Genomic DNA, 24,196 nt, shown 5'->3' on the forward strand with positions numbered 1-24,196 from the left:
ACACAACTCCACTGGCGCACGGGCTTAGAGTATCAAGTTGATTAAAAATGTATAACTTTATATGGATTGTTTAAAAAAAAGACAAAAAATCAAAATATTAAAAGGAAGGGCCACCAAACATTTTTTAGGCGAAGGATAATTTATTTTGATATTAACTACTTTCATGTTAGGCGCAGTTTAATTATGCTAGATTTTTTTTAAAAATCATATTTAAAAGGGCACTTTCTTTAAAAGGGGGGGTCGACCGCACCCATCGACCTCCCCACGGTACGCCCCTGAGAACCTCCCAGCATTCTACTTTATATTAGAAATAGCTAGTATAAATCCATTTTTATGTTGATCTATATTCTTGATGTGATTACATTATATTCAAAATTTCTAATATTTCTAATGTGTTTCTTATTTGTAATTCAATTTCTAATGTCAATCAATCAATCAATCAATCAATCAATCAATCAATCAATGTCAACATTTACTTCTTTTATCCTTTCTTAATGTACAGAATATTTTAAGTCTATATCTTTTAACAACTCTGCTTTCAATTCAGCTTTTTTTGCTGCAACAACAAATTTCATTGTACATCAGTTATTTTTGACATACAAATAAATAAACAAGAATATATATTTCATAAAATAAACTTACATGGAAAACCATCAAAACTGATTCTGTCGCCAGGGACACTACCAGCAGGGGGAGTGAGTAACTCTACTGTATCACCACTAGCACACATTACCATTGCTTGGCTTAAGATTCCACGCATTTTAGCTGGCTTCAAATTACAGCAGATGATTACAATACGGTCTTGCATCTGCAAATTATAATCAATAGATATGAATTCATAAATGCAGGCTGGGAACGTCAACAAGGTGAGTTTCAAGGTGATTGACATCTGGATCGGGATGACTCCCCAACACAGCTCCTTGTTTAATTACTTCTTTGTTCAGTGCTTTGTTCACTCTAGAAAACACTCAATAAATATGGAAATAAAGCAAAAACAAAGGATTTTTTAGTGCCTTACCTCCTCAATAGGTACATGATTCACAAGTCCAGAGACTACGGTTCTTGGTTCTGCTTCACCACAATCGATGTCTTCAACATAAAGCGAGTCGGCATCAGGATGCCTTTTAACGCCAACTATCTTGCCAATGCGAAGATCCATCGCTGATATTGTTACAGGGACATCGTCTTTCTTTTCTGGAGGTTTGCCACCACCTTTCTTTTCTATATTCATAACAATAATAATAATAAACGAGTCAAATGGCCGAGCAGTTAGCAGGGGCACCGCAAGATACAGCCATAATATCGGCTCTGGTTTGAATGGCACGCTCGCCTATGGTTCTGGTGGTAGAACAAGTTTTCTCAGATAGGGACTATAAACTGTAGTTCCAGTATTTACAATGGCTAGTGTGCATTATAAAGAACCCAGTACAGTCAACTCTCCCAATACCGACCACCCTTCGGACCGTCCACTTTGACCGGTTTTCCAGACGAACCGGTTTAGAGAACGTCATGTTTACCTACCTTGGTTCCCCGACCTTGAGTCGAGCCTAGGCCTAGCAAGGTACAGCAGATAGGTACACCACACTGCATCATGTACTGTGTATGCCTACTGACCTGAGAACGTCATTTAAAATTCATGTTTTACTTTATTTTTCATTATTTATGTTGTACGTACCTATTGTTTTGTGTCGAAGTCTATTATCAATAAAAATTTACACAAATCAACTTAATGTGTATTGTAATTTATAATAAGTGTCAGTGTTATTTTTCTTTCGATCGCCATAATCTGCTTCGCTTCAACGTGGTTGCATGCTCGATTTGTTTTCGATGCCGCTGGCATAACCTTAGTGGGTCACTGAATGCTAAAAATAAGTGCTAACTTAAACTGCGTCAGCCAATAGAAAACAGTCAGAGGTGACAGTCAAATTGCGCAATTGTTTTTATGAAATCGATAGCCTTATGTTGGGACCGCTTGGTTTGCCTTAGCGTGAGAATGAATGCAAAATGTGAGAAAAGGATACGTTCCTTAATAAAGAAAACACACTCATGAACTTTTTTTTATCAGTTTATTAAACAAATGAAATCTAGGCTTATTGCAATTAATTAATTAATGCACTGTTGGCGCGTCACACGATCAACACTAACGATCGTACACGTGGTATTGTTCTGTGATTAATAGTTGTTATTTGGAGTCAGTCGATATGTCTCCGATGATTTATTTAACATATTTCGTCAATAAATCATCGTTTTAAACCGGCCGTCCGGTTTTCAGAAGGTAATTTTATTGTTCCGGACTTAAGAATTTGGCCGGAATTCGGAATTGGGAGATCCGGTTTTCAGAAAGTATTTTAATACAGTAAGAATAGGAATGATTTTGGGACTTTAAAAAACGACCGGTTTTGTGTGAAATCCGGTTTTCTGGGTGGTCGGTATTGGGAGAGTTGACTGTACATCTTTTGAGATGAGTAGGGAGATACCCCGGTGTACTAGAACAGAAAACCCTTCTGGTGGATGAGCAGAGTTGCTGGTACCAAGTTACTGGGTAGCACAGACACGAAAGGACCCTTAGGGGTAAGAAAATCATAGTCCACATATCAAGTGCCCGGAGTATCTTATGTTAGATGGATATGCCGCTTTATAAACTATAATATTAAATCACATTTCTCAAAGCTGTTAAAAGAAGTTGAGTTACTTAACGAGGAAAGATATAAGGTTGGATTTGAATAATTCCAGGTCAGATGATACTATTTGGGGGCAGGGAGCTCCAGAGCAGAAACAGAAAAAGTGTGTTCAACTACAGTAGTGTTCACCTGTATGAATATGTTTGACTCATGGAGTAGTTAGTTAAAGGGATTGGGAAGAAAGAGTAGAACACAAAGGAACATGTTTGTCATAAGATAAACAAAGATAACATGGAGCATGACCACGGATGGATTTTGAGTAAGAAGAATAATTTTAAAAATGATACGCATCTACCGGAAGCCAGTGAAGGTTTAAAATTAAAGTAATATGGGTAAACCATTTAGAAAGTTTTACAACACAAGCAGCAGAGTTTTGAAGTATTCGCTCATACCTTTCTTTTCTTTCTTTGGTTTACTTTCTCCTGCCTTTTGTACAGGAGTAACTGGAGGAGCAGGCTCATTAGCAACAACTGGAGTTACATTTTGTGTTAAAGATTTACCTCCTGCATTTGGTAGACTGACCTGTACAACTGCAAGGAAAACAAAAAAAAAATTTTCTTTTTTTTTAGAATTAAGGGGATGCCACTATTAACACTCTGACCACCAGGGGGGTTGAAAAAATAGTATCGGCCATCGCCAGACATTTTAGCAAATGTTCTGAAGCTGTACACCTTACATCATTTGATGATATACTTTTGCCAGAACCCGCACAAATTTCAGCGAATGCCTCAGTGGCACTCATACGACGTGCTATCTGAGCTAGCTGCGACTCAACTTCAAATCTTCTTTTATCAGATTGGATACTTTCAAATAGTGAAATACTTACAGTCCAGACTGAATATAGTGTATATATTAGTGTAAATTGTTTGCACATGTCGGTAATTACCTCTTCTATCGGATTCCGTAAAAAAAAATCTGAAACACGGAGATCTCCGTGTTTGGCGGTCAAGTGTTGCATTACCAAACACTGAGATCTCCGTGTTTGGCGGGCAGAGTGTTAAGGGGACAATCCCTAATTAAGGGCCTCTTTAATTTTCACTTTAATGAAGGGAAAATATTTAACATTATGGCTAACCCCTATAAAGGGGACACTCCTATCAAAGGGACACTTTTATGGTTTTCTAGAAAGTATCCCCGTAATAGGTGTTTTACTGTACAAATTAGACTTTAGTTGGTCACTTTCTGTTACAAGTACTTAGTCACAAATCTTACATCCATTTCTAGCTTCTAGCTCATTCAATTTTGTCTTCAGTCTTTCAATATTCAATCGCAGTTGAGCATTTTCTACAGCAAGACTTGCACCACTTGAGCTTCCAGATGCTACTAAAAAAAAAAAATGAAAAACAATGAAAAACATAAGTAAATTATTAAAAAAGTAGATCAGCAAAGAAAAAAGCATGGGCTGTGATTCTTCTGTTAAAAACAGCTTAGGTTATTATAGCATGACAGACCTGCCAATCCTTGGGTCATGAAAATCTGGAGATTTTTTAAAGAATCTTAACATTCGACATTCGAATTAAAAATTGATGCTTGTTTATGGCACCGCGAAGCGAGCAGGTGGCGAATACATTGAATAATAACGATCAAATTATGCATAAATCGGAGTATTTTTGGGGAGGTGGGGTGGCTTGTGAAATCGGGTGGAACTTACATTCAATCGGGTGAAATGGAGATTTGTTTAAATATCGGGTGACAGGGGCGTACGGTGAAAAATCTAAGGGGGGTCGAAACGAAAGCGCAGGGGGCAAGCTGAACTTGTAGCAATTTAGCGAAGCTTTCAGAATTCGCGGGGTGTGTTATTTGTGAGTGAAGCGAGCATATTTAAAGGGCACTTTCTTTAAAAGTGGGGACAGGTCTGGCATGACGATCTGCAAACTATGGGCTGCAGCACAACAGAACATTTTTGAGGGAAGAGATGTTGCCCATGGAAACATGGAGGTAATTTTCATGATCAGACTTTTGTGTGGCAGGGTCGAGGCTTGGTGCCGAGATTCTCAAGTAGGCTGTGAATTAGAAAGTTTGCAGAGTGCTGTTTTAGTAGAACTGTACCTGCACAAGTTCTCAGTTGATCTACTTGTTTTTTCAATTGACTGATCAACTGGTCCGCTTCTTGGGCTCTCTGTTCCAGACGTTGCTTCACTGCTGAACTTGCCATTCTTAGTCTTTTTGTTGTAGTCCGCAACAAAAACCTGAATCAAAAAAAAATTATTAAAATGATGGACTAAGTTAATGCCTAATGTAAAAAAATTAAAGTATATGTTTACATATAGGCCTACTGTAACTAATACACAGTACCATAGCATTATAGCTACGATTTTCTTTTTCCTTTTGAAGTTTTACTATTACATCTCCCCTGATTTTAGAGTCTAACAAAAAATCTCCACCTAAACTTTCCCACTGGCCCCAACCCTGCCTACATACATACTTAGCCCAGCCTTCTAGCGAGCACCACCTATCTTTATTGAAGCACAAAACTTAATTAAAATCTAGTGATTTTTCGTGGTTTACCATTTTGCAAGATTACGGGGGAAAACAATGTATCTATGATGTAGATACACTGTTTTGCCTAGGAATTGTATTCAAAAAATCGTTTTGAGATGATGGAGTTTGGCACAGCAAAACCCACTGGTTGATGGTGTCTTCATATCAAATCTTATAAAAGCTACGTATGCACAAGCTAGATAATGCCACAGATGCGATTAAAAGAACATGTAGGTCGCACTTGCGACAATACGGGTTACCGAGATTATGACCGGTTGAGCCGCCAACAAGTTGAACCGCCGGTCATTTCTATGGAACGCCAAGTACGTCTCTTAGAATGTAGTGCGTTAATTGCGGCGTATTTCAATTAACTTATTCGTTATTTGTACTATTTTGTTAAATTATTTAATTAAATTATATTTATTATATATCATTATATATAATAAATGATAAGAATTTACCAAACCAAATGTAAAAAATAATAAAGTTATTACATTTTTAATACGATTTTGCATGAATAATAAATAATAAATTTAAATGTTTTAGGCCTATGTTATTATACAGTATTTACTATGGTTTTGTAATTCATACACTTTTTATTTTTGTACTATTTGTTAAACTTATATATAATAAATAATTTAATTAAATAATTTAACAAAATAGTACAAATAAGGAATAAGTTAATTGAAATACGCCGCAAACCAAACATAAAAAATAATCAAGTTATTACATTTTTAATACGATTTTGCATGACTATAAACAATAAATTTAAATGTGTTAGGCCTATGTTATTATACAGTATTTACTATGGTTTTATAATTTATATATTTTTATTTTTGTATTATTTGTTAAACTTATATATAATAAATAATTTAATTGAATAATTTAACAAAATAGTACAAATAACAAATAAGTTAATTGAAATACGCCGCAAACCAAACGTAAATAATCACATTTTTAATACGATTTTGCAATTATACAACTTCATTTATTTTTATAAAAATGTAGTACATAAAATAATCAAAATTCTAATTTTCAATTACCCAATTATACATCAAGAACGGCAATACGAGCAAATCAACGACTGACAAGACTGTGGGATGAATATGTAGCTGGTATTTATTTATTTATTTATTTATCCGGGGGGGGGGGGTTCATTCACTGATGATATCGGCAAGCCGGGGTTCATTCACTGATGACATTCACTGAGAGACGCACTACATTAACTGAGAGACGTGCTTGGCGTTCCATAGAAATTACCGGCGGCTCAACCGGTCATATCCCGGTTACCGTGCCTTTTTAAACAATACATACTTCCGGGGTAAAAAACGTACAGTGTCTGTATGTAGACTGTGAAAAACGTTAAACTTTACATATTATAGGCCTAATCATAATGTCTGTATTGTATATGCCAATTTTTTTTCTCAAAAAGTGAAAATTTCAAGTTAGGCTAGGCCTAGGCCTCTAGAAGTTGGTGAGCTAGTTGGAGACTGATTGAGTCAGTCAGTCAGAGAACAAGGAGAGTAGACTACTACTTGCCTAGCCTAGGCCCTGGGCTAGGCCTATAATAGATAGAAATACGATGTTTTTGGTCATAAAAACATAAAATCGTGTAATAATTAACAAAGGCTCACATGCAGACACAAATTCTCAAAATATGTCCCTTCGAACGGGTATCTGATTCAAGATTGCAGTGAAATTCACGTGGCTCGCTTCCTCCGATCCTGTGTTGAGAGGTGAAAGGGAGTGGAGGCAATGAACTTTGACATCAACATGGATGCGACCATATTTCGGAAGACGGGGAGTAGGCTAGATGCTTGATTTTGTTTTGTTACTTCCAAAGATTGTATTCTCATGTAATACAATTTTGTTTTTTTAATAATCAAATGCATTTACATCCCATTATATATAAAAGGAAGCTCTAGTTAATCTACGTCTGGCTAATTTTGACCTAGGGTAGGGCCTAGTAGTAGGCCTAGCCTATATGGCTAGCTAGGCAAGCTAGGCCAGGCTGTCTCACAATTATCATCCCGTACTGCTGTCTGTAGCCAGGCTTCAGCCAGCACGACACAGACACTCTAGGCATATAGGCCAGTATAATATGCAGTTCCTGGGCTTATGGGCCTGACTCAATTTCATTTCAAATATCATGTATATCAGTGGTGGACCGTACATAGGGTAAATTGAAGGGTATGAGGCATGAGTGAGTGGTGCATAGGCCTATCTAGGGCAGGCCTAGTGCTCGAGTGCATGATGGTGCACGGCCTCCTTCCCCCAAAAAATACTTGGCCCCTCCCCCAGTTTCCCCTAAAATCATGCTCGAACTCAAGTAGCCTAGTGAAAATAACACCTCAAATCACTTTATTTTTCGAGTTACGTACCCCACACCTAATTTTTCCCCCTCACTTCCCTCCCCTTCTTCCCTCCCAACAACTCTCCTTCCATTTCAAGACTTCTATCTAGATATGCCACTTGTGCTAGGGCTTGCTAGTAGGAAAAGTTGGTTAGCCCATGTGAGTTATCAACTCCCTGGTTAGCCTGTAATCAAAAATTGCGTTCTATTCAAAATACAAATGTATGTTCGTTTTTTTACGGCATGGTTTTAGTTTTCTTCTTTTCAGAAGAATTCCTCTTCCTGTAAGTTCAACAAATTTCAATTAATACAAGTTTCTTCTGTACCTATCATATGTATGTATGCATACAGTACATATATTTTAACTTTAATCATTGAGTTTATAGAATGTCTGGCAATACAAATTACCTGATTGCCAGTGTAATTAGTATTAGTGTAATTAGTGTGACTGTGATTGCTATTCAAAGGCCACCACAACTCACTGAGGTTTCTGGGCAAAACAGCAATAAACCAAAACAACAGTAAGTCAAAATGGCAATGACCAAAATGGCAAAAACCAAAATGGCAAGACCAAAACAATGCTAAACAATTTGTCATAAAAGTAGAAACGCGAAAAAATAAACTAATTATAAACATGAAAGTGTACTACGATTAAATATGGTAAAAGTTAGGCTAAATACTGTAGCAGCAGCACCAATAATATCATTAATAATAATAAATGATAATAATAATAATAGTAATATAAATTCAATATGTGGGGTATCAATAAAAGCAGTAAAACATTTAAACAAATAAAACCTTCAAAAACAGACAAAATTTAAAGGCTAAACAATTTATGTCGTAAAAGTAAAAAAATGTGAAATAATAATAAACATTAAAAGTGAGAAAATGAGGCCATGGCAATATTCGATTTGCCTGTTGGGACAATGATTTCAAAACGATTCAGAAAATTTTGGTTTATGCCGTTTTGGTACTTGTCATTGCCGTGTTGGTCTGTTGCCGTTTTGGTACTTGTCATTACCATTTTGTTTCATTGTCATTTTGGTTATTGCTGTGTAGTCATTGCCTTATTTGGTTTATTGCCATTTTGACCTGCTACCCTCACTAAATATGCGAATGACTAAAATTGAAAACCAGCCATGCGGAAATTCTAAGCAGCTGAGTGTACGATGCGATACGCCCAGGTGTGACTTATCTTAAAATAGGCCAAATATTGAAAAGCTTTACTATTCCAATGAACTGTAGCAATCAAGGTTTGTATAGAAGATTGTGGTTATGAAATGCTAAATAAAACGGAGAAACTGTACAAATATTTATTTAAAGTTTTAGCCAGGGTATGCACTGCATACCTTGCTTGCCTTGATGGTCCGCCACTGAAATTTATGATAGCTAAACCATGGACCTAGCTAGGCCAAGCTAGCACCTTAGAAGGCCTACTTACTAGGCCTAGTACTGTATATGGATGCCTATTTTATTTATTAAGGTATTTTCGGAAGCCTGTGCTGTATCCTGTGTAGGCCTATTATAACAATTTAAGTCATGTACGTCATCAGGCCAAGGCCTTTATTATGAATTCATATTGTCATGTGTGAAATTATAATAATTATTTTCAATAATGTTTTTCTTTTATTCAGAATGCAGCCCTTGAATTCAGCTTTCCTAGGGGTGTCCACGTTCTGTGCAGCATCGCATGGCCATGACCAATGTGGGTCTGACGGTTTACCCCTCACTCCCAACTCCATCAAAATATTTGGACGTTTTCAGTACTTAAAAACGATCAGTCATCCACGATTATGTCAGTATATAGAGATTATCAGAGGAAAGCATGGTAAGGGGTCAATTACAGTAAAACTTTATTCTATGAGAACATAGTGTTCATCCTGAAATTTGTTGTTTATATAGACAAATTGAATTAGGGCGCTCTCTGTCTGCACTGCCAATGCTGAGGCTTTCTTGTTGTCTCTACTACATGCATGTCTTGTCAATGTACAGAAGTGCAAATTATTTAGAATAGATTTCGATGGAAATTACTGTATGTACAATGACTCTAGTATACAGATAATGCGTACTAAAAAGTCTTCTACCAGATTTCCCCAGCTGTGAGATCTACAGGAAGAATAATTACTGTAAATGATTGGTCTATACATATTTGATAATATATAGGTACTATGTTGGAAAAGGCTTTTTCTGGGCTTTCTCTTCCGATAATAACAATAAAATAAAATGATTGTGAATCTATACAAAACTTTCTTTAGAGGAAATTTTTCAGCTGAACTGTAAAAACTAAGAAAGTTCAAAATAATGAGTTTGTTTTAGTCGTCATTGTTGAAGTACAGTAGAGAAAATCTTGAACATTTTCTTTCTATTAATAGTTGGCAAATCCGTGTTAATAACCATCAATTGGGATTTTCCCAGTGAGGTGGTAATTTAGTATACATTACTGACTTGTAATTGGTAGGCCATATATACTCGCGTATAAGACGTGGCTTAAAATAGCAAATTACAATCGAAAAACGGGGTCATTTTATAGGCACGACATACATATGTTAAATTTTTTTTTAAATGTTTGTCTTATGTAAGTATCGTCTGTAACATGTAAATTTACTTCTGCAGTGAATCTATTAAATGTTTGTATCAATTAGCACAATCTTAAATACTGGGAAATAAGATTTTGATTAACATTTCAAAAAGCCCATAAAATGGTATTATTTTGAAGACAATCTTCAAAATAAAATGGTATTATTTTGAAGATTGTCTTGGCCTAGGGGTGTGGCCTAAAATTAAACAATGCCTAATAATACAATAATGAAAATTTAAACAGATAATTTAGTGTGTATTTATCGTAAGGATAAAGTGAACAAAAATGTCTTACACTGATTCTTATACGCGATTATATACAGTAATCACTTTGATCATATATTTATAATTATTTGCTTCCACAGAGAGGCTGATGCTGGTGACAGAATATTACAAAGACAACTTGCAGGAGACTTATAACAATGTAACTAAAAGCAAGTATGTACTTTTTGAAAGTTACAGTATAATAGTTATAATATTAGTTCATAGTTCACAGTTCACAAGTTCACTTTTACAAGGGCAGATCCAGAGAAAAAGGCGAAGCACTGAAAAATGAAATCAATATGAGTTTTAAATAGCAACTTTTACAAAGGTGTCAAGTAGTGCTTTCAATACAATTTTCTTTTCTCTCTCCTCTCATCTATCTGTTATTTATTTCCAGCCATCAACAGATATTAGAAATAGCCTTTCAAGTTTTAGATGGATTGAAATTCCTGAATGAAAAAGGAATTGTTCACAGGTTGCTTGCTCCCAAAAATATACTCTTGGACAAGAAGGTCAGCAAATTAATATTTTTTAATTGTTGATTATTGATTGATATTTATTATCAATATGGTTAACACGTTGGCTGCCAGTGACGAGTATACTCGTCCCACAGGGTGTTGCTGAGGGCGCCAGGGACGACTATACCTGTCAAAATCAGGGTAACATTCTAGCGTCTATCACTTCTTTGTTATATATTGTAGAATCAAAGACTTAACGGCTGGTAGTTCAGGGAAGATACACCTAGACGATAATGTACAAATGACGTATGCATGTTTGTTCTGTAATTTTGCTGGCAGTACACTCAAGCGGCACAATTGGGGGCACCCTTTGAACATATACCAACCCATGCAAAAAGCGGACAAGAAAACTCACACTTGGCATAGTCAATAAAAAGTGCTATCACAGTGCTGTCGACGAGTTTACTTGTCCCCTAATATTTTCCCGCCAATTTATTAGAGACACATTATTATGATCATGTATGACCAGATGAAATTTCAAAAAAAGTATGTTTGTACATGTAAACTTGTTTTGGCATATGGGAAGGAACCTTAAATGAAGCTCAGGCAGTCAATGTGTTAATTGTTAATTTTTCCACGAACATCATTGGTTTGAATATTATTGTTGATATAATCTCTTACGCAAACATCATCATCATCATCATCATCATTGCAACATTCATTATTAAAACATAACATTCATTGTTGTCATTGTTGTGGACATATTGTCTTCGTTGTCATCGTCACCACTGTTGACATTATTTTAATTGTACAACATCAACATAGCAAGCCATAAAACATCATCACCTTTTGCATTTTAAACATTATATTATTGTTATTTCTCATTTAGGACACCTTGATTTGCAAGCTCTTTTGAGTATTTTTGGTCCTTTTCATCATCTTAACATTGTATTATTATAATATTATTATATTATCTGTTTATTTGAGTGATTGATGAACAAAAAATTTTGAATGACAGAATTAATATATTAATGCTTGTGGTACACCACGTAGGTAGTTCTGAAAAGAACTGTTGTTGGTTGGGAATATCTCTCTAGTATATGACAGAATTGTTGTCATCATTTTTACATTACCATAACTTGCATTATCAATATTTTAAAACCTGAGTTACATTTCAGTTTGGGTGTTCAATTTATACTCTCCTTACTGTTTAAAATTTGTATATTTTTTTTAAGCATTAGGCAATACTATTTTTATAACTTGTTTAGCAAACACGCCGCCCGCCATAAATGGTTATTTCAAATAAGAATAAAATTATTATAAAATTTAAATAAAAATTAAAAACTAAATTTTTATTCTTTTTTTTTTTTTTTTTGCCCCCCTCTGGTTTTTTTTGCCCTCCTCTGATGTTCTTAAAAAAAAAATTGTGAAATAAGGTATAAAAAATCTTACTTACTGCAACATAGTTAAACATCATCTCTTCCATTAATATGTATAATATCAATATGTTTTTTGTTGTGATGTCTTTCTAGGGGCATGTGAAGCTGAGTAATTATGGGATGTGTCACATGACCGATGTAGGGTCAGCTGTCATGTTCCCTATTGGGTAAGTTGACGACCTAGGAAATGTAATCTTTCCACTTTTACAGTGAAATTGAGGGGCATTTATTTTGTTAAAAATAAAGCCTCCCTTGAATAAATGCCTCTCTCGAATAAACACCCCTCAAAAATCCATCTCAACAATAATGTATTTCAATTATCATTTTTTTTTTTATTTTTTTTTTAGTCCTGCTTTTTATATTTGCCCTATGTGGGATGAATTAATATTATTGATTGATTAGACAATGGATGTGTGTTTAGTTTTTAGGTACATACATGCATATATAGCATATATATATATGTATGGATGATGATTTTTATTACCTAAAAAGAAAAAACTATGTCCAGAGATCTTATCCTGTAAATTGAAAAGTGTTATGAAAATAAAGTCCTATATAATTTGCCTACATACTCTGTCTTGCAAGGTTTATTTCATTAGTGGCCAAATAAAAGCCTGAAAGATGGGTTTGACTGTACAGTACTCCTTAGTAACATGCTTAGCCTAGGCCCTAGTTGGAGGAAAAGGCTACAGTAGGCCTAGACCAGGTGAATCTGAAAAAACTCATTTCTATTAGGCCTAGGCCTGTTTATATGCCGTGCCATGTGTCCCACATACAACATAGATAGCTTATCTTTTATCATTGCAAGTTTTCCAATCGATAACATATATTGCTAAGAGTCAAACAAGCAGACTTCTTGTAGGAAATCTGTATTTGTTTAAAAAAAAAGGAAAAATGGCTACATGAAGATACAGTGTATTGAATTCATTCTTTAATTTAAAAAAAATTAACTTGTAACTTTTACCTATATATCTTTATTTACCAATTTGCTCAGATATCCGAAGTACACAGCACCGGAAGTCCTGGCTCAGGGCCCTCTCATGTCCAGGCCACAAGATAAGATTGGTTCAGGCTCCGAGGCCAAAGCAAAGACCTCGCTTCTAGGACCAAAGCCAGATGTTTGGTCACTGGGACTGATTGTGCTGGAGGTGTGTCTGGGTCTAGAGCTGTGGTCGGCTTATACGCTCCAGCAGCAGATTGCTAAGGTGTTGTTGCTAGGGAAACATGGCAATAAGCAGCATCCTTTGGATACTATTCTTGATGATCATGGTGCACGGAACAAGTTTGAGGTAAGCATTGTTACAAGTGCCAACTCGCATGCATAATGCATGAGTCTCATGCATGAGCATCCACTTTTTACGTCTCACGATAAAATGTATAGGTCGATTATACCTTAAAATTCATAACAGTGAAGTGAATTCATCATTAAAATGCGAGTACAGGCCATATGAATTTCTTTTAACGAACTATACTCAATGACGACTAATCGTAGCAGTTTCACCTACAATTTAAAAAAAGATAACAGAGGGTACTTTATTTCATGATTGTTTTTATAGAGGGTGCTATATACAAATAATTTTTTTTGTCTTGTGCATCAGATGGCTGCTGCAGCTTTTACTACATTTAGCTGCTGCTGCTACTGTATTGCACCAATTTACATAACTTTGCCAATAGTAAATCGATTCCAGCGAAAGACGCACCATTTTAAAGCTTATAATGTGGAGGGAGGATAAGAATAATTATTTTAAAAAGGTAATTTTCATTTTTAGGTCACTGATGTTGGTTTTAGGATGGCAGCCTCATATGTGTGCTTAGATAAATATATTATTAATTATTATTAATTAACTATGACATTATTCCCACCATTTTTTTTCTTTACTTGCCTTCTATCATTATTGTATCTTATTTCTATGTTTGTTGGATATAAAAAAACATACATTGTTGTTGAATTTGCATCTTTGACTAAACTTTGAACACTCTTTTATTTTTCATTTTTCTAATGGTTACACACACTTATAATGTATTTAACTGCTTTATATTTCTGAAGGTATTACCAGGAGGCTTCCAATCTCTTTTGAGGCGATGCTTGACCCTGTCTGTAAGAGAAAGGTACATAAGTTAATGCACACAGTTTTCAAACTACACACAAATAGAAATATAAAGGAGTAAATGTTAGGCAGTAGCTGTTGTTACACCATTCTTAAACCAATTCCTAATTCTGATTCGATGATATTGTAAGTATTGGTGGGATTAGGAAAATATCAAAATAGGTAAGTGGGGGGGGGGGGGGGGGGGCGGTACCAAATTAAAATACTGTATGTTTGTATTTGTGGCAAGACAAGCCAAAACAGTCACTCACATCGCAAATCCTGTTTTAGAGATAATGGCCAAAATCTGCTGGAATGTTAACATTTTTGAAATCTATTTTAATGCACTAAAATAACCTTTATATATCTATGATATGCTGTTATTTTCTCCATTTTCAATGTTAAAACAACAATTTTTAATGATTTGGTGATGGTTTCTGCCTGAGAAATGCCTGAAATCATAAACTTTGAAGGCTGATTTCTCAAATATTACGTTGTAAACAGCTGTATGTTTAAACTCCTGTAACTTCATAACTTTGGATTTAAATGATTCTTTTACAATTTTATAGCTCTCATTTTACTGTGTAAAACTGTATTATTAACTAAAAATTGATTTTTGCAACAAGTGACCGGTTTGGCTTGTCTTTGCCACATTTGTATTCTATTTTCATCTTTTCAATAGATGACAAAGATATGTATAGAAATGTAGTGGCAGCAGCAGTAGTAATAGGTAAAGTGAAAGGTAGTCCCGTTTTTCTGTTGAACGTAGGGGAATGAGCTGTTAGCACATCGTACTAAGCCTCGGTATTGTGTATTAGGGTGACCAGCAGTAGTGAACCACTGGGTATCCATTTATACTCTTGGATAGAGAGAGACAAGCGTAGTAAAGTGCCTTGCCCAAGGACACAAGCAACTTGCACAGCGAGAGTTTCAAACGCCTGACCTCAAGGTTAGGAGTCCAAGCCACAAGCGATGCGCCAACCGCAAATAGTAATAGTAAAAGTAATAATTAGTAGCACTATGTTGCAGGTTTAGCAGATGTACTTGTAAAGTCTAGTAGTAAAAAATATAGAACTATGGCAGACACTAGTAGTTAGCAAAAATATTACTGTATCTGTTTTGTTGAACCAATATAGTTGCCTACCTTAGCAATGGTTTTTGCAACTGTTTCAGTCACTTTCTTCAGGTTAATGAACCCTTGATAGTTTTTGTACTATATTTAGAAGTAATTGGCAGTTATTTATCTTGGTATTCAAATTTAGACCGACACCCTCGGAACTGCTACAGGATCCCGTGTTCAAAGGATTCATGCCTGCGGATTCAGATTACAGAAGCCAGAAAACAATGTTCCAGTACCCAGGGATTCGCTGTGAAAAACTAGAGTTGGAAGAGTACATAGAAGCAAATGAAATAGGTAAGGAGATTGTCAATGGACAATGGGGTATTATCTTTTTTTTTGTTAGTAGCCTTATTTTACCCTCATTATTGATGAGTTTTAAATAAAATCATAAAATAGTCGCATCTAGGACTAAAACATGGCCTGAAAACCTGTTAGTGCTCAAGCAATTGAGGCGCCAATGAGAGGAAACCGGACCCCTCCCCCATTGGGGAACCCTGGACCCCTGTTAGGGAAGAAGCTAATCCAAATTTGGGTTACAAAATATTAACACCACAATTACCTTGCTGATAATGTTTATTTTTATTCAAGCTATGTCACAAACTTAGGTATTAAAAAAAAGCTTTATTAGGGCTAAAACAGAGCATGAACCATAGCAAAGCCTAGAGCAACTGGATTCTCCCACTTGGAAAACTCTAGACCCCAGTAAGGGAAAAAGCCAAATAACGTTTGTGATTAAAAAAGAGTGCTGATACTGTTTACTTAAAGGCAAGCTATGTAAAACTTTGGTATTAAAACCAAGGATTTATTAGAGACTCAGGCTCTATGATACCAAGCAAGCAACATACTTCCACAGACAAATGATTATTTTTTAGCGGATATTGATCATCTTGCCATGCGATCGATAGAGGAAGTGTACTATCTGTGGGGATTGGCTGGAGGAGACTTGGAAAGTGAACTGAAGAAAAAAGGACTGATTCGATCACATCCTCCAATATGTGGAGTTGCAAGGTAAAGTCGTTAATGATAATAATAATAATGATAATGATAATGATAATTATAATGATATTAATATAATAATAATAATAATAATTATAATAATAATAATAATAATTCTTCATTGGTCCTCATTCAAATTGGAAATCAAAATAGATATGTTGTTTTGCCCCGTAATCTTGCTGTTAAGTTGTTTTACCATGGAATATCACTAGGTTTTAAGTTTTGTACTTAAAGATATGTGGTGCTATCTCTGAAGCAACTCTTTGTTGGGAGCTGAAGTCTATTTCATGAATACTTACCTGGATAAACCAATAAATGCCTAAGTTTCCTTTGGAACTTACCTCTCGAGCATAAAAGATAAATAATGGACATTTTCAGGTAATTCAGAAGTGTTTAATATACTCTGAAATGATATTATCTCAAAATCGACAACAATGTCAGTTACGTTGTTTTGCCTTGGGACGGCCGTGCACACGATTAAGATTCTAAAAAAATTTCAAATGTTACATCAAGAACAATTGAAGATGTCCATAATTTTAAAACAGCACCCAGAAAATGTGATTTTTAAAACTGTTCAATGACCAATATTGCACCCATTGAAATGAAAAGTTGCAGTTAAGTACTGTTTTGTTCAAAATACCATAAGAAAATATTGATTTTTGTAGGAATATCTATGAAAGTTGATGCAATGTTTAGACAACTATAGTGCTCTTAAAAATTTATCATTTGATCTAGTCAACCCTAGAACTATGGCACTCTTGTATGTCAGTACAAATGCTTCTAAGCATCTTGCTAGTTAGCACTCAATGGTATAGTTATAGAATTGTGAATGTTACCACAGGTGACTGTTCCATTTTTTCAAGGGGTATTTTGGAATTTGCAATAGTGATTTTTGATATCCAGGTTTATGTATCTTATATTGATTGATATAATTTCTGGTTTCGTATCAGGAATTATAGAAAATCATTAATCAACATGGAGCTATTTTAATTGTTATGTAAAGGCCATCTTGGACATCGTCGTACCATTTGAAATGTTACGTAACAAACATTATGTGGATGTCGTTGTATGACACAGCCTGACATGTGTCTTGTCAGTACGAGTTAAATGCAGATATCGTCGCTCACAATACAAACTAACACAACACGAACTGACACAATCAAATTAAATCTGATTGTAATAGTTAAAAAAGTGCATCAAAATATGCGATGTTGTTGTTACAGACAAAAGTGCCTGACAACCAATAGGCGCTCGTTAAGACGCAATTCTGTGATTTCACGAACTAACACAATCTACTTTGATTGTGTTAATTCGTGATTTCAGTGACGATATGATGGGCAGTCATGAGACTGCGTCAGGTACATTCGTGTTGTAATTGAGCTGCATCGTACAATGCTATCCGAGTTGGCCTTGAGACAAATTTTTGGTATTTCATTAATAAAGGATTACCTCTCAAAAGTAAGCCTGACACATGTGGTTGCACCTCTGTTGGACCAGACCATCTATTATCTCATGAATGACCTGATCACCATCCTACTTAATAAGACAAACTTTTGGTGTTTCACCAATATATGGTTATGAGAAATTTTGTGTTTTTTACGTAATGTTTGCAAAAGATTTTAAAGCAGTATTTGGATATGCAATTTCTTGTCGCATGGCATTATATAATTTTGTAAGCATACCTTGTAAAAGTAAGCCCTTCACATGAGGTTGCACCCTCTGTTGGACCAGACCATCTATTTTCTCACGAATGACCTGATCAACATCCTACTTTTTTTAGGGCCATTCTTGTCATGCAAAACCGTCAAGGCAGCAATATAAGTAGCAGGTCTGTAGCATGTAGCATGCTCCTGCAACAATTTTAAAAAAGCTAAAACATTTTAAAAAGCTAACACAGAATATATTGCTACTTAGTATGCGAGTATGCACCTTTGCATCATGTTATGACCTTTTTTTTTTTTTTGTGAGTTTATATCTCACATGAAGTTACCACTTTATACTGTGTACAGTATGCATCTCATATCAAGATGTGACCACTGTGTATGCGAGTTTTAATCTTACATGAAGACGTGACAACTTGGTATGCGAGTATGCATCTCACTTCAAGATGTGACCACTGTGTATGCGAGTTTTTATCTCACATGAAAATGTGACTACTTTTTTGCGAGTATGGATCTCATATTGAGATGTTGTTATAGTGTATGGGAGCTTTTTATCTCACAATGGGATGTTACCATTGTAAGCAATGTAATGTCTCATATCAAGATGTGACCAATTTGTATGGAAGTTTTCATCTCACATTGGGATCTGACCAATTTGTATGCACATCATCATATTGCATTAGAATACTACTTTGTATGCAGTTTTGTATGCAAGTGTGATCACATTGTGAGGTGGTACACAGTGTGTGTTCACTTCTTATACAATTTTCATTTTTGACCTGATTTAATTCATCAGTTTTTCAATTTTTTCTTTTACATCTAATGACTTGCATTCAAGTAATGCACACAAAATTTAATAATATTTGCTTGCTTTTTAAAATTTATTATCTATTAGTGCACATATCAATTCTGTTATATTTCTAATTGGTTGGATTCAGACTTGCATTTACAATTCTTGCTTCTGCCAGAAACTAAAAAGATTGTGCAAAATGTATGGAAAGGTAAGTTTTATGTATTAATTCATTATCACAGGTAATTGTAACTGTATTTGCTTGCCTTGAAATTCTAGTGTGTTTACGGTTGATGGAGATGTATTTGGCTTGGAGAGGGATAGCAGCTCTTTGTATGATGACACTATTATTCCTCTGTCACTTGACCAGTTGAGAGATCGTCTGCAGAATGTGGAAGAAGAAGCTTATTATCCACTCCTGGAGGATGAGTAAGATCACATTTTTCATCCAAAATTCTGAACCCTCTGAACCAGAGAGGCCATCAACAGTGACCTAGCTTAGTTCCATATGGTGCCTCACAAAAATTATAAACATTAAAGTGGTTGATCTGAGAATTCATAATAGAAGGTACCCAGTGAGGTAATATAACAGAAGGGCCCCCATCTCAGGCTTACCATGGTTGAGGGTGATTTAAGAATAGTTATGTTCATGGAACCTCTTTGTTGGCACTCTCAGACTTAAATTTGAGTAAAATTTTCTTTTTTTCTCCATTCATTTTTAATGGGCTCCCTCATTGAGTCTCTCACTGATTAAACCCTGTTTTATTATTTAGTTTTATCAGTGGTTTGGCACTGTGGTCTTGTTTCAGCTTCCCATGCTTGAGAACTGGGTTTGATCCAAGATCTCAAGCCTTAGGCAAGGTATTATTAGCTGCAAAATTTCACCTTGGAGCTAAGTATGTGTTCCATATATGTTTGATCCAATGACCAGGAAAATGTGTGCTTATGTATGATGAACATTTTACTATTGTTATAATAATATTCTATCATGCCACAATTTTGCATGTTGTTTAAAATATTTGTAATTTTCTTTGAACAGAAAAAGTATGGGTACTTTACCACATTCTGCAAGTGATAACAGCATATCAAATACAGCTAACCTACCACTGATCATCAGAGAAAAGGACATAGAGTACCAGGTAAGTGAAATTGATTAACTCATTCAAAGAATTGTGAAGTTAGGCTATAAAGAATTAATCCTATACCAGGTAAGACCAGTTAATTGGTTAGTGTAGGTTAAACCAGTTAACTGGTTTTAGTTAGACTAGGTTAAGTAAATTAACTGATTAAACCAGCTAAGAGCCACTCTTGTATGTTGAAATAATGATAATAATAAGAAACAAAAGAAGACTAAGAGCCACTCTTGATGATTGGCTAGAAAAAAAAAAGAAGGCTAAGAGCCACTCTTGGTGATGGGCTACAAAAGATCTCTTAGTGGAGCAAAAGAAATTAATTCACATTCCTCTTAAATAAAGAAAGGTCATATTCTCGAGGAAAAGTTCGCAACAGGAAATGAGTTGGGAGGGATGCCTTCTTCGACACCCCTGTGTCTGTCAAGTACAGTAGCTCTAAGCTATATGCCACACCACATGCTTTCATGTTCTGATCAAGCTTTAAGCTCTGTCCACACTATAACAATTTCTGGACTTAAATGAGGTTTTAAGGGGATTTAGGAAGTGGGTTTTATTTGCTGAAGTCTATAGGCAAGCATTGTAGTAACACTCTGTACAACTTTTTATATGTTTTTCCATTAATTCCGGATAAATGACATTTCATGTGCCTAATTTTGTCAGAATTACAAATTGTAAGGATTATGGAGGTAGAAGAAGTAGAGGCAGAATCCGGAAATCATGGGAGGAAGTCATCCTTAGGGCAAAAGGTCTAAGTCGGTAATTAGCTCAGGACAGATGAACTTGGAGATCAAATGAAGAAATGTCCAACCCATTATCAAAATGGGCATGGGGATGATGATACATATGACATATACTGTATATAATGATGATCATGATAATGAATTGTTTTTTTTCTTAATTTCAGTTTCATAGAGTCGTGTTGTATGAACGGCTTCTTAAAGGCTATCCTCACACAGTTAATAAAATCCACAAGGAGGCAAGAGTTGATAGTTGCCCTCTCTTTAGGAACCAGATTTGGGCAGGTCTTCTTGTTATTGAGGTAACTAACTTTTTTTGGTAACTAGCCCATTGGGCTAGTTTACTAGAGATTTTACTAGCCCATAGAATATTTTACTAGCCCACAGACAGGAAAAAAATTTGTTTCAAAATATATTAGCGACAATTAAATTTGAAGGTTGATTTGCAATTTCATAATTTCTGTAGCATTGCTGTTTGAGCTACCCTCTCAAAATATTGTTGAATAAATAAATTTAAAAAAATCACCCATGCTGCAAAATCGACTCTGGTTATAACAGGGACAGGACAGATGAGAATGTTTTACATCTCCCTGGTTATAACTTTGGCTTTCTAATATTTAACAAAGGGTCCAAAAGTCTCTATACCTTTATAATGCTTCATATCTTTGGTAAAATACTTTGCATTTAAAAATTAAAAACATATTTGGCAAGATAATATTGTTTATATAATAATGTTTGCTTATATAATAACACAAGCTAAAAAATTTTGTCATATAACACAAAATACCATAAATTGTCTAAGAAAAGACTCGAACACGTTTTAATTAGATCTATTCCAGTTGATGAATTGATAGGCCACTGCTGGCCCTTGTCACACTGCTTCTCTCCTTGGGGGAAGACACTATCTCCATTCCTCTCTTCACCATGGTGTAAACATTTGTTCCTGGTATGAGGTGAATGAGTCAGGATGCAATTATTAGTGCTAAATTTATCCAAAGGGTCTTTTTTCTGTTAAAAGTGAAATTAATGTTCATCTTTAAAATTTTCACAAACTTAGGGGGACTACATGGAGAGGTACCTCTCAATAGATAAAGACACGCCAACATCAACAGATCGTCAAATTGAGGTGGATATCCCTCGTTGTCACCAGTACTCAGAGCTTTTGTCTTCTCCAACTGCACACCACAAGTTTAAGAGAATCCTCAAGGCATGGGTAGTCTCACACCCGGACTTAGTCTATTGGCAAGGTAGGTAGAGCACTATCAGGTACTACTGTGCGAGTTTTAACTTAACTTTTTTTAGCTTGGAAAATATTACCAGTTTTATGTTACATATTATATTACAGTAGGATAGTAAAAGATTCTTTTTTCTCTTGACGGAAACATGCAACAAAATGGCGTTATTGTATGCTTGTCTTTACAGGTCTTGACTCACTCTGTGCACCATTTCTTTATCTAAATTTCAACAATGAAGGTATAGCATATTGTTTTGTATTATTATTTCTGTATACATGAAAGTACTTGGGATTTAAAATCAGACTCCAGCCTTTAAAAGTAAAGTTATACTCAAGTTAGAAGTAGATCTATTGTAATTTTTGTCCAAGTCAACAGTATTACAAGAGCAATTATTTGAAAGCAAATAAGTTTTATATACTATTGTACTTATTAACAGCTTTAGCGTATGCATGCCTCTCAGCCTTCATACCAAAGTACCTGTACAAGTTCTTTTTGAAAGATAACTCGGCTATAATCCAAGGTATGTGAACAAGATCTTTTAGCCAAAAACTAATTCAATGCTAATGACACACGATTCAGAAGATTAGAATATACAAAGTAACTTTTGAACAAAATTAAATAATTGCTGTTTAAAATACACAAAATATAATAATATGAAGACATTAGAGTAACACAGTGCATACCTCCGCCCTCTGCCTGAATACCGAACAATACGCAGACTGGGAAAGATGAATGATTTTATTATTTTCCCTCTTCCCTGATTCCTAAACAATACACAGGCCTTGTGTGATGGTGATTCCATTAAACGGTTTGCTTAAGAGTAAAAATTTGCATTTCTGTGAACTTGGCCTGTGATCTGTTCTTCCCAAAATTTAATCATCTCTTTCTGAGATTATTATGTACCATGCCACTATATTTATGATGATTCCATTTATTTTTGCGTAATCTTGCTAACAGTCAGACAGGTGGGGTGAATACATTACCTCCTTGGCGGAGGTAATCAATATAGGATTCCTACAGTATCAACATCCAAAATGGCTTTGTATTGCACAGAAACTAGTAGCAAAATTGTTTTAATTATTATCGGTCAAAAATAATATGATTTAATAAAAATGATTAGGATAGTAATGATGGTTATGATAGTGAAATAATTTTGTGTTTTGTTTTCTACAACTTTTAGAATACCTTGCAGTTTTCTCACATCTTATCACCTTCCATGACCCTGAGCTAAGTAACCATATGGAAAGTATTGGGTTCATCCCAGAGCTATATGCAATACCCTGGTTCCTGACGATGTTTGCCCGTGAGTATTATATTTATTTATATAATTTCCGGCAGGCATTGCTTCGTGTAACTGATGCAGGTCCTTGGCACTGGCCCGATTGTGCTCAAGAACGAAGAATGAGATCAAAAGCTGATCAAACATGTTCCCAAATAAAATAAAAAAATCTCTAAATATTGTATGCAGTACACTGTAGCAGTTTTGATAGATTTTGCTGAACTTGTATGCAGTATTTTGCTTGCTTCAGCTGCGGTAAAGGACCTGGGACTGGATTTATCAAACAAGAAATTAACTTAAATTCATCTTAAGTCCATTTATTTGCTTAAGTCATATTTATCAATATCACTTAGCTTAAAAATTGCTTAAAATTAAAAAGTCAATTGTACGCATGCACCAAGATTACCTTTTTTGACTTAAGACATTTGCTAATCTGAGATTGATAAATCCCGGGCCTGTTCCTAGACCTAGCCTAGATAAGGCTACAGTTTTATGCCTTGTTGAATAGAACATTGACCACATTTTTCACCTCATGCAATATTCTAAACTATTGCACTCATAATCAATGAGTATAACTGTCTTTTTTCCTTCGCAGATGTGTTTCCTCTACATAAGCTCTTTCATTTGTGGGATACCCTGTTGCTAGGCAATTCATCCTTCCCATTATGCATTGGGGTTGCAATCCTACAGCAGCTGAGGTCTGGCCTTCTAGCCAGTGGATTCAATGAGTGTATTTTGCTCTTTTCTGACATGCCAGGTTTGGGAAATTTACTTATGCAATTAAATTTTACTGTCCACATTTCATTTCGAATACAAGAAAAATATTAAATTTATACTTTATTAAATTCAACTATCGACAAATACAATACAGTCAAAAAACAAAATGTTACTAATACTACTGCAAT

At 35.2% G+C, this 24,196-nt stretch overlaps 2 protein-coding genes across 5 annotated transcripts in view; one reads left to right on the plus strand and one right to left on the minus strand.

The window, feature by feature from the left end:
* Nucleotides 1-6,927, minus strand: part of LOC117117731 (aminoacyl tRNA synthase complex-interacting multifunctional protein 1-like) — a 9,474-nt gene extending 2,547 nt beyond the window's left edge. Inside the window, exons 1-6 of one of the 2 annotated variants that reach the window (XM_033262129.1) lie at nucleotides 6,797-6,927; nucleotides 4,731-4,870; nucleotides 3,894-4,001; nucleotides 3,074-3,211; nucleotides 1,019-1,221; nucleotides 643-808 (exon numbers count right to left, since the gene is read on the minus strand). In XM_033262129.1, coding sequence (XP_033118020.1) covers nucleotides 643-808; nucleotides 1,019-1,221; nucleotides 3,074-3,211; nucleotides 3,894-4,001; nucleotides 4,731-4,870; nucleotides 6,797-6,798 — 757 coding nt within the window. In that variant the 5' untranslated portion in view covers nucleotides 6,799-6,927. Of the gene's footprint in view, nucleotides 1-642; nucleotides 809-1,018; nucleotides 1,222-3,073; nucleotides 3,212-3,893; nucleotides 4,005-4,730; nucleotides 4,871-6,796 lie in introns of both variants that reach the window. The other variant, XM_033262128.1, reaches the window with a different exon arrangement.
* LOC117117729 (TBC domain-containing protein kinase-like protein) overlaps nucleotides 6,893-24,196 on the plus strand; it is a 22,146-nt gene continuing 4,842 nt past the window's right edge. Inside the window, exons 1-17 of one of the 3 annotated variants that reach the window (XM_033262124.1) lie at nucleotides 6,893-7,018; nucleotides 9,150-9,343; nucleotides 10,458-10,530; nucleotides 10,754-10,868; nucleotides 12,347-12,420; nucleotides 13,248-13,542; nucleotides 14,301-14,362; nucleotides 15,603-15,754; nucleotides 16,333-16,468; nucleotides 19,187-19,336; nucleotides 19,947-20,046; nucleotides 20,945-21,079; nucleotides 21,835-22,024; nucleotides 22,200-22,250; nucleotides 22,449-22,532; nucleotides 23,193-23,315; nucleotides 23,887-24,048. In XM_033262124.1, the coding sequence (XP_033118015.1) occupies nucleotides 9,151-9,343; nucleotides 10,458-10,530; nucleotides 10,754-10,868; nucleotides 12,347-12,420; nucleotides 13,248-13,542; nucleotides 14,301-14,362; nucleotides 15,603-15,754; nucleotides 16,333-16,468; nucleotides 19,187-19,336; nucleotides 19,947-20,046; nucleotides 20,945-21,079; nucleotides 21,835-22,024; nucleotides 22,200-22,250; nucleotides 22,449-22,532; nucleotides 23,193-23,315; nucleotides 23,887-24,048 (2,095 nt within the window). In that variant the 5' untranslated portion in view covers nucleotides 6,893-7,018; nucleotide 9,150. Of the gene's footprint in view, nucleotides 7,019-7,329; nucleotides 7,353-8,665; nucleotides 8,769-9,149; nucleotides 9,344-10,457; nucleotides 10,531-10,753; nucleotides 10,869-12,346; nucleotides 12,421-13,247; nucleotides 13,543-14,300; nucleotides 14,363-15,602; nucleotides 15,755-16,332; nucleotides 16,469-19,186; nucleotides 19,337-19,946; nucleotides 20,047-20,944; nucleotides 21,080-21,834; nucleotides 22,025-22,199; nucleotides 22,251-22,448; nucleotides 22,533-23,192; nucleotides 23,316-23,886; nucleotides 24,049-24,196 lie in introns of those variants that run through there. The other 2 variants (XM_033262126.1, XM_033262125.1) reach the window with 2 other exon arrangements.

The sequence above is a fragment of the Anneissia japonica genome, unplaced genomic scaffold, assembly GCF_011630105.1.
Source record: "Anneissia japonica isolate Jap-2015-1 unplaced genomic scaffold, ASM1163010v1 scaffold234_len1672027_cov178, whole genome shotgun sequence".
Lineage (NCBI taxonomy): Eukaryota > Metazoa > Echinodermata > Crinoidea > Comatulida > Comatulidae > Anneissia > Anneissia japonica.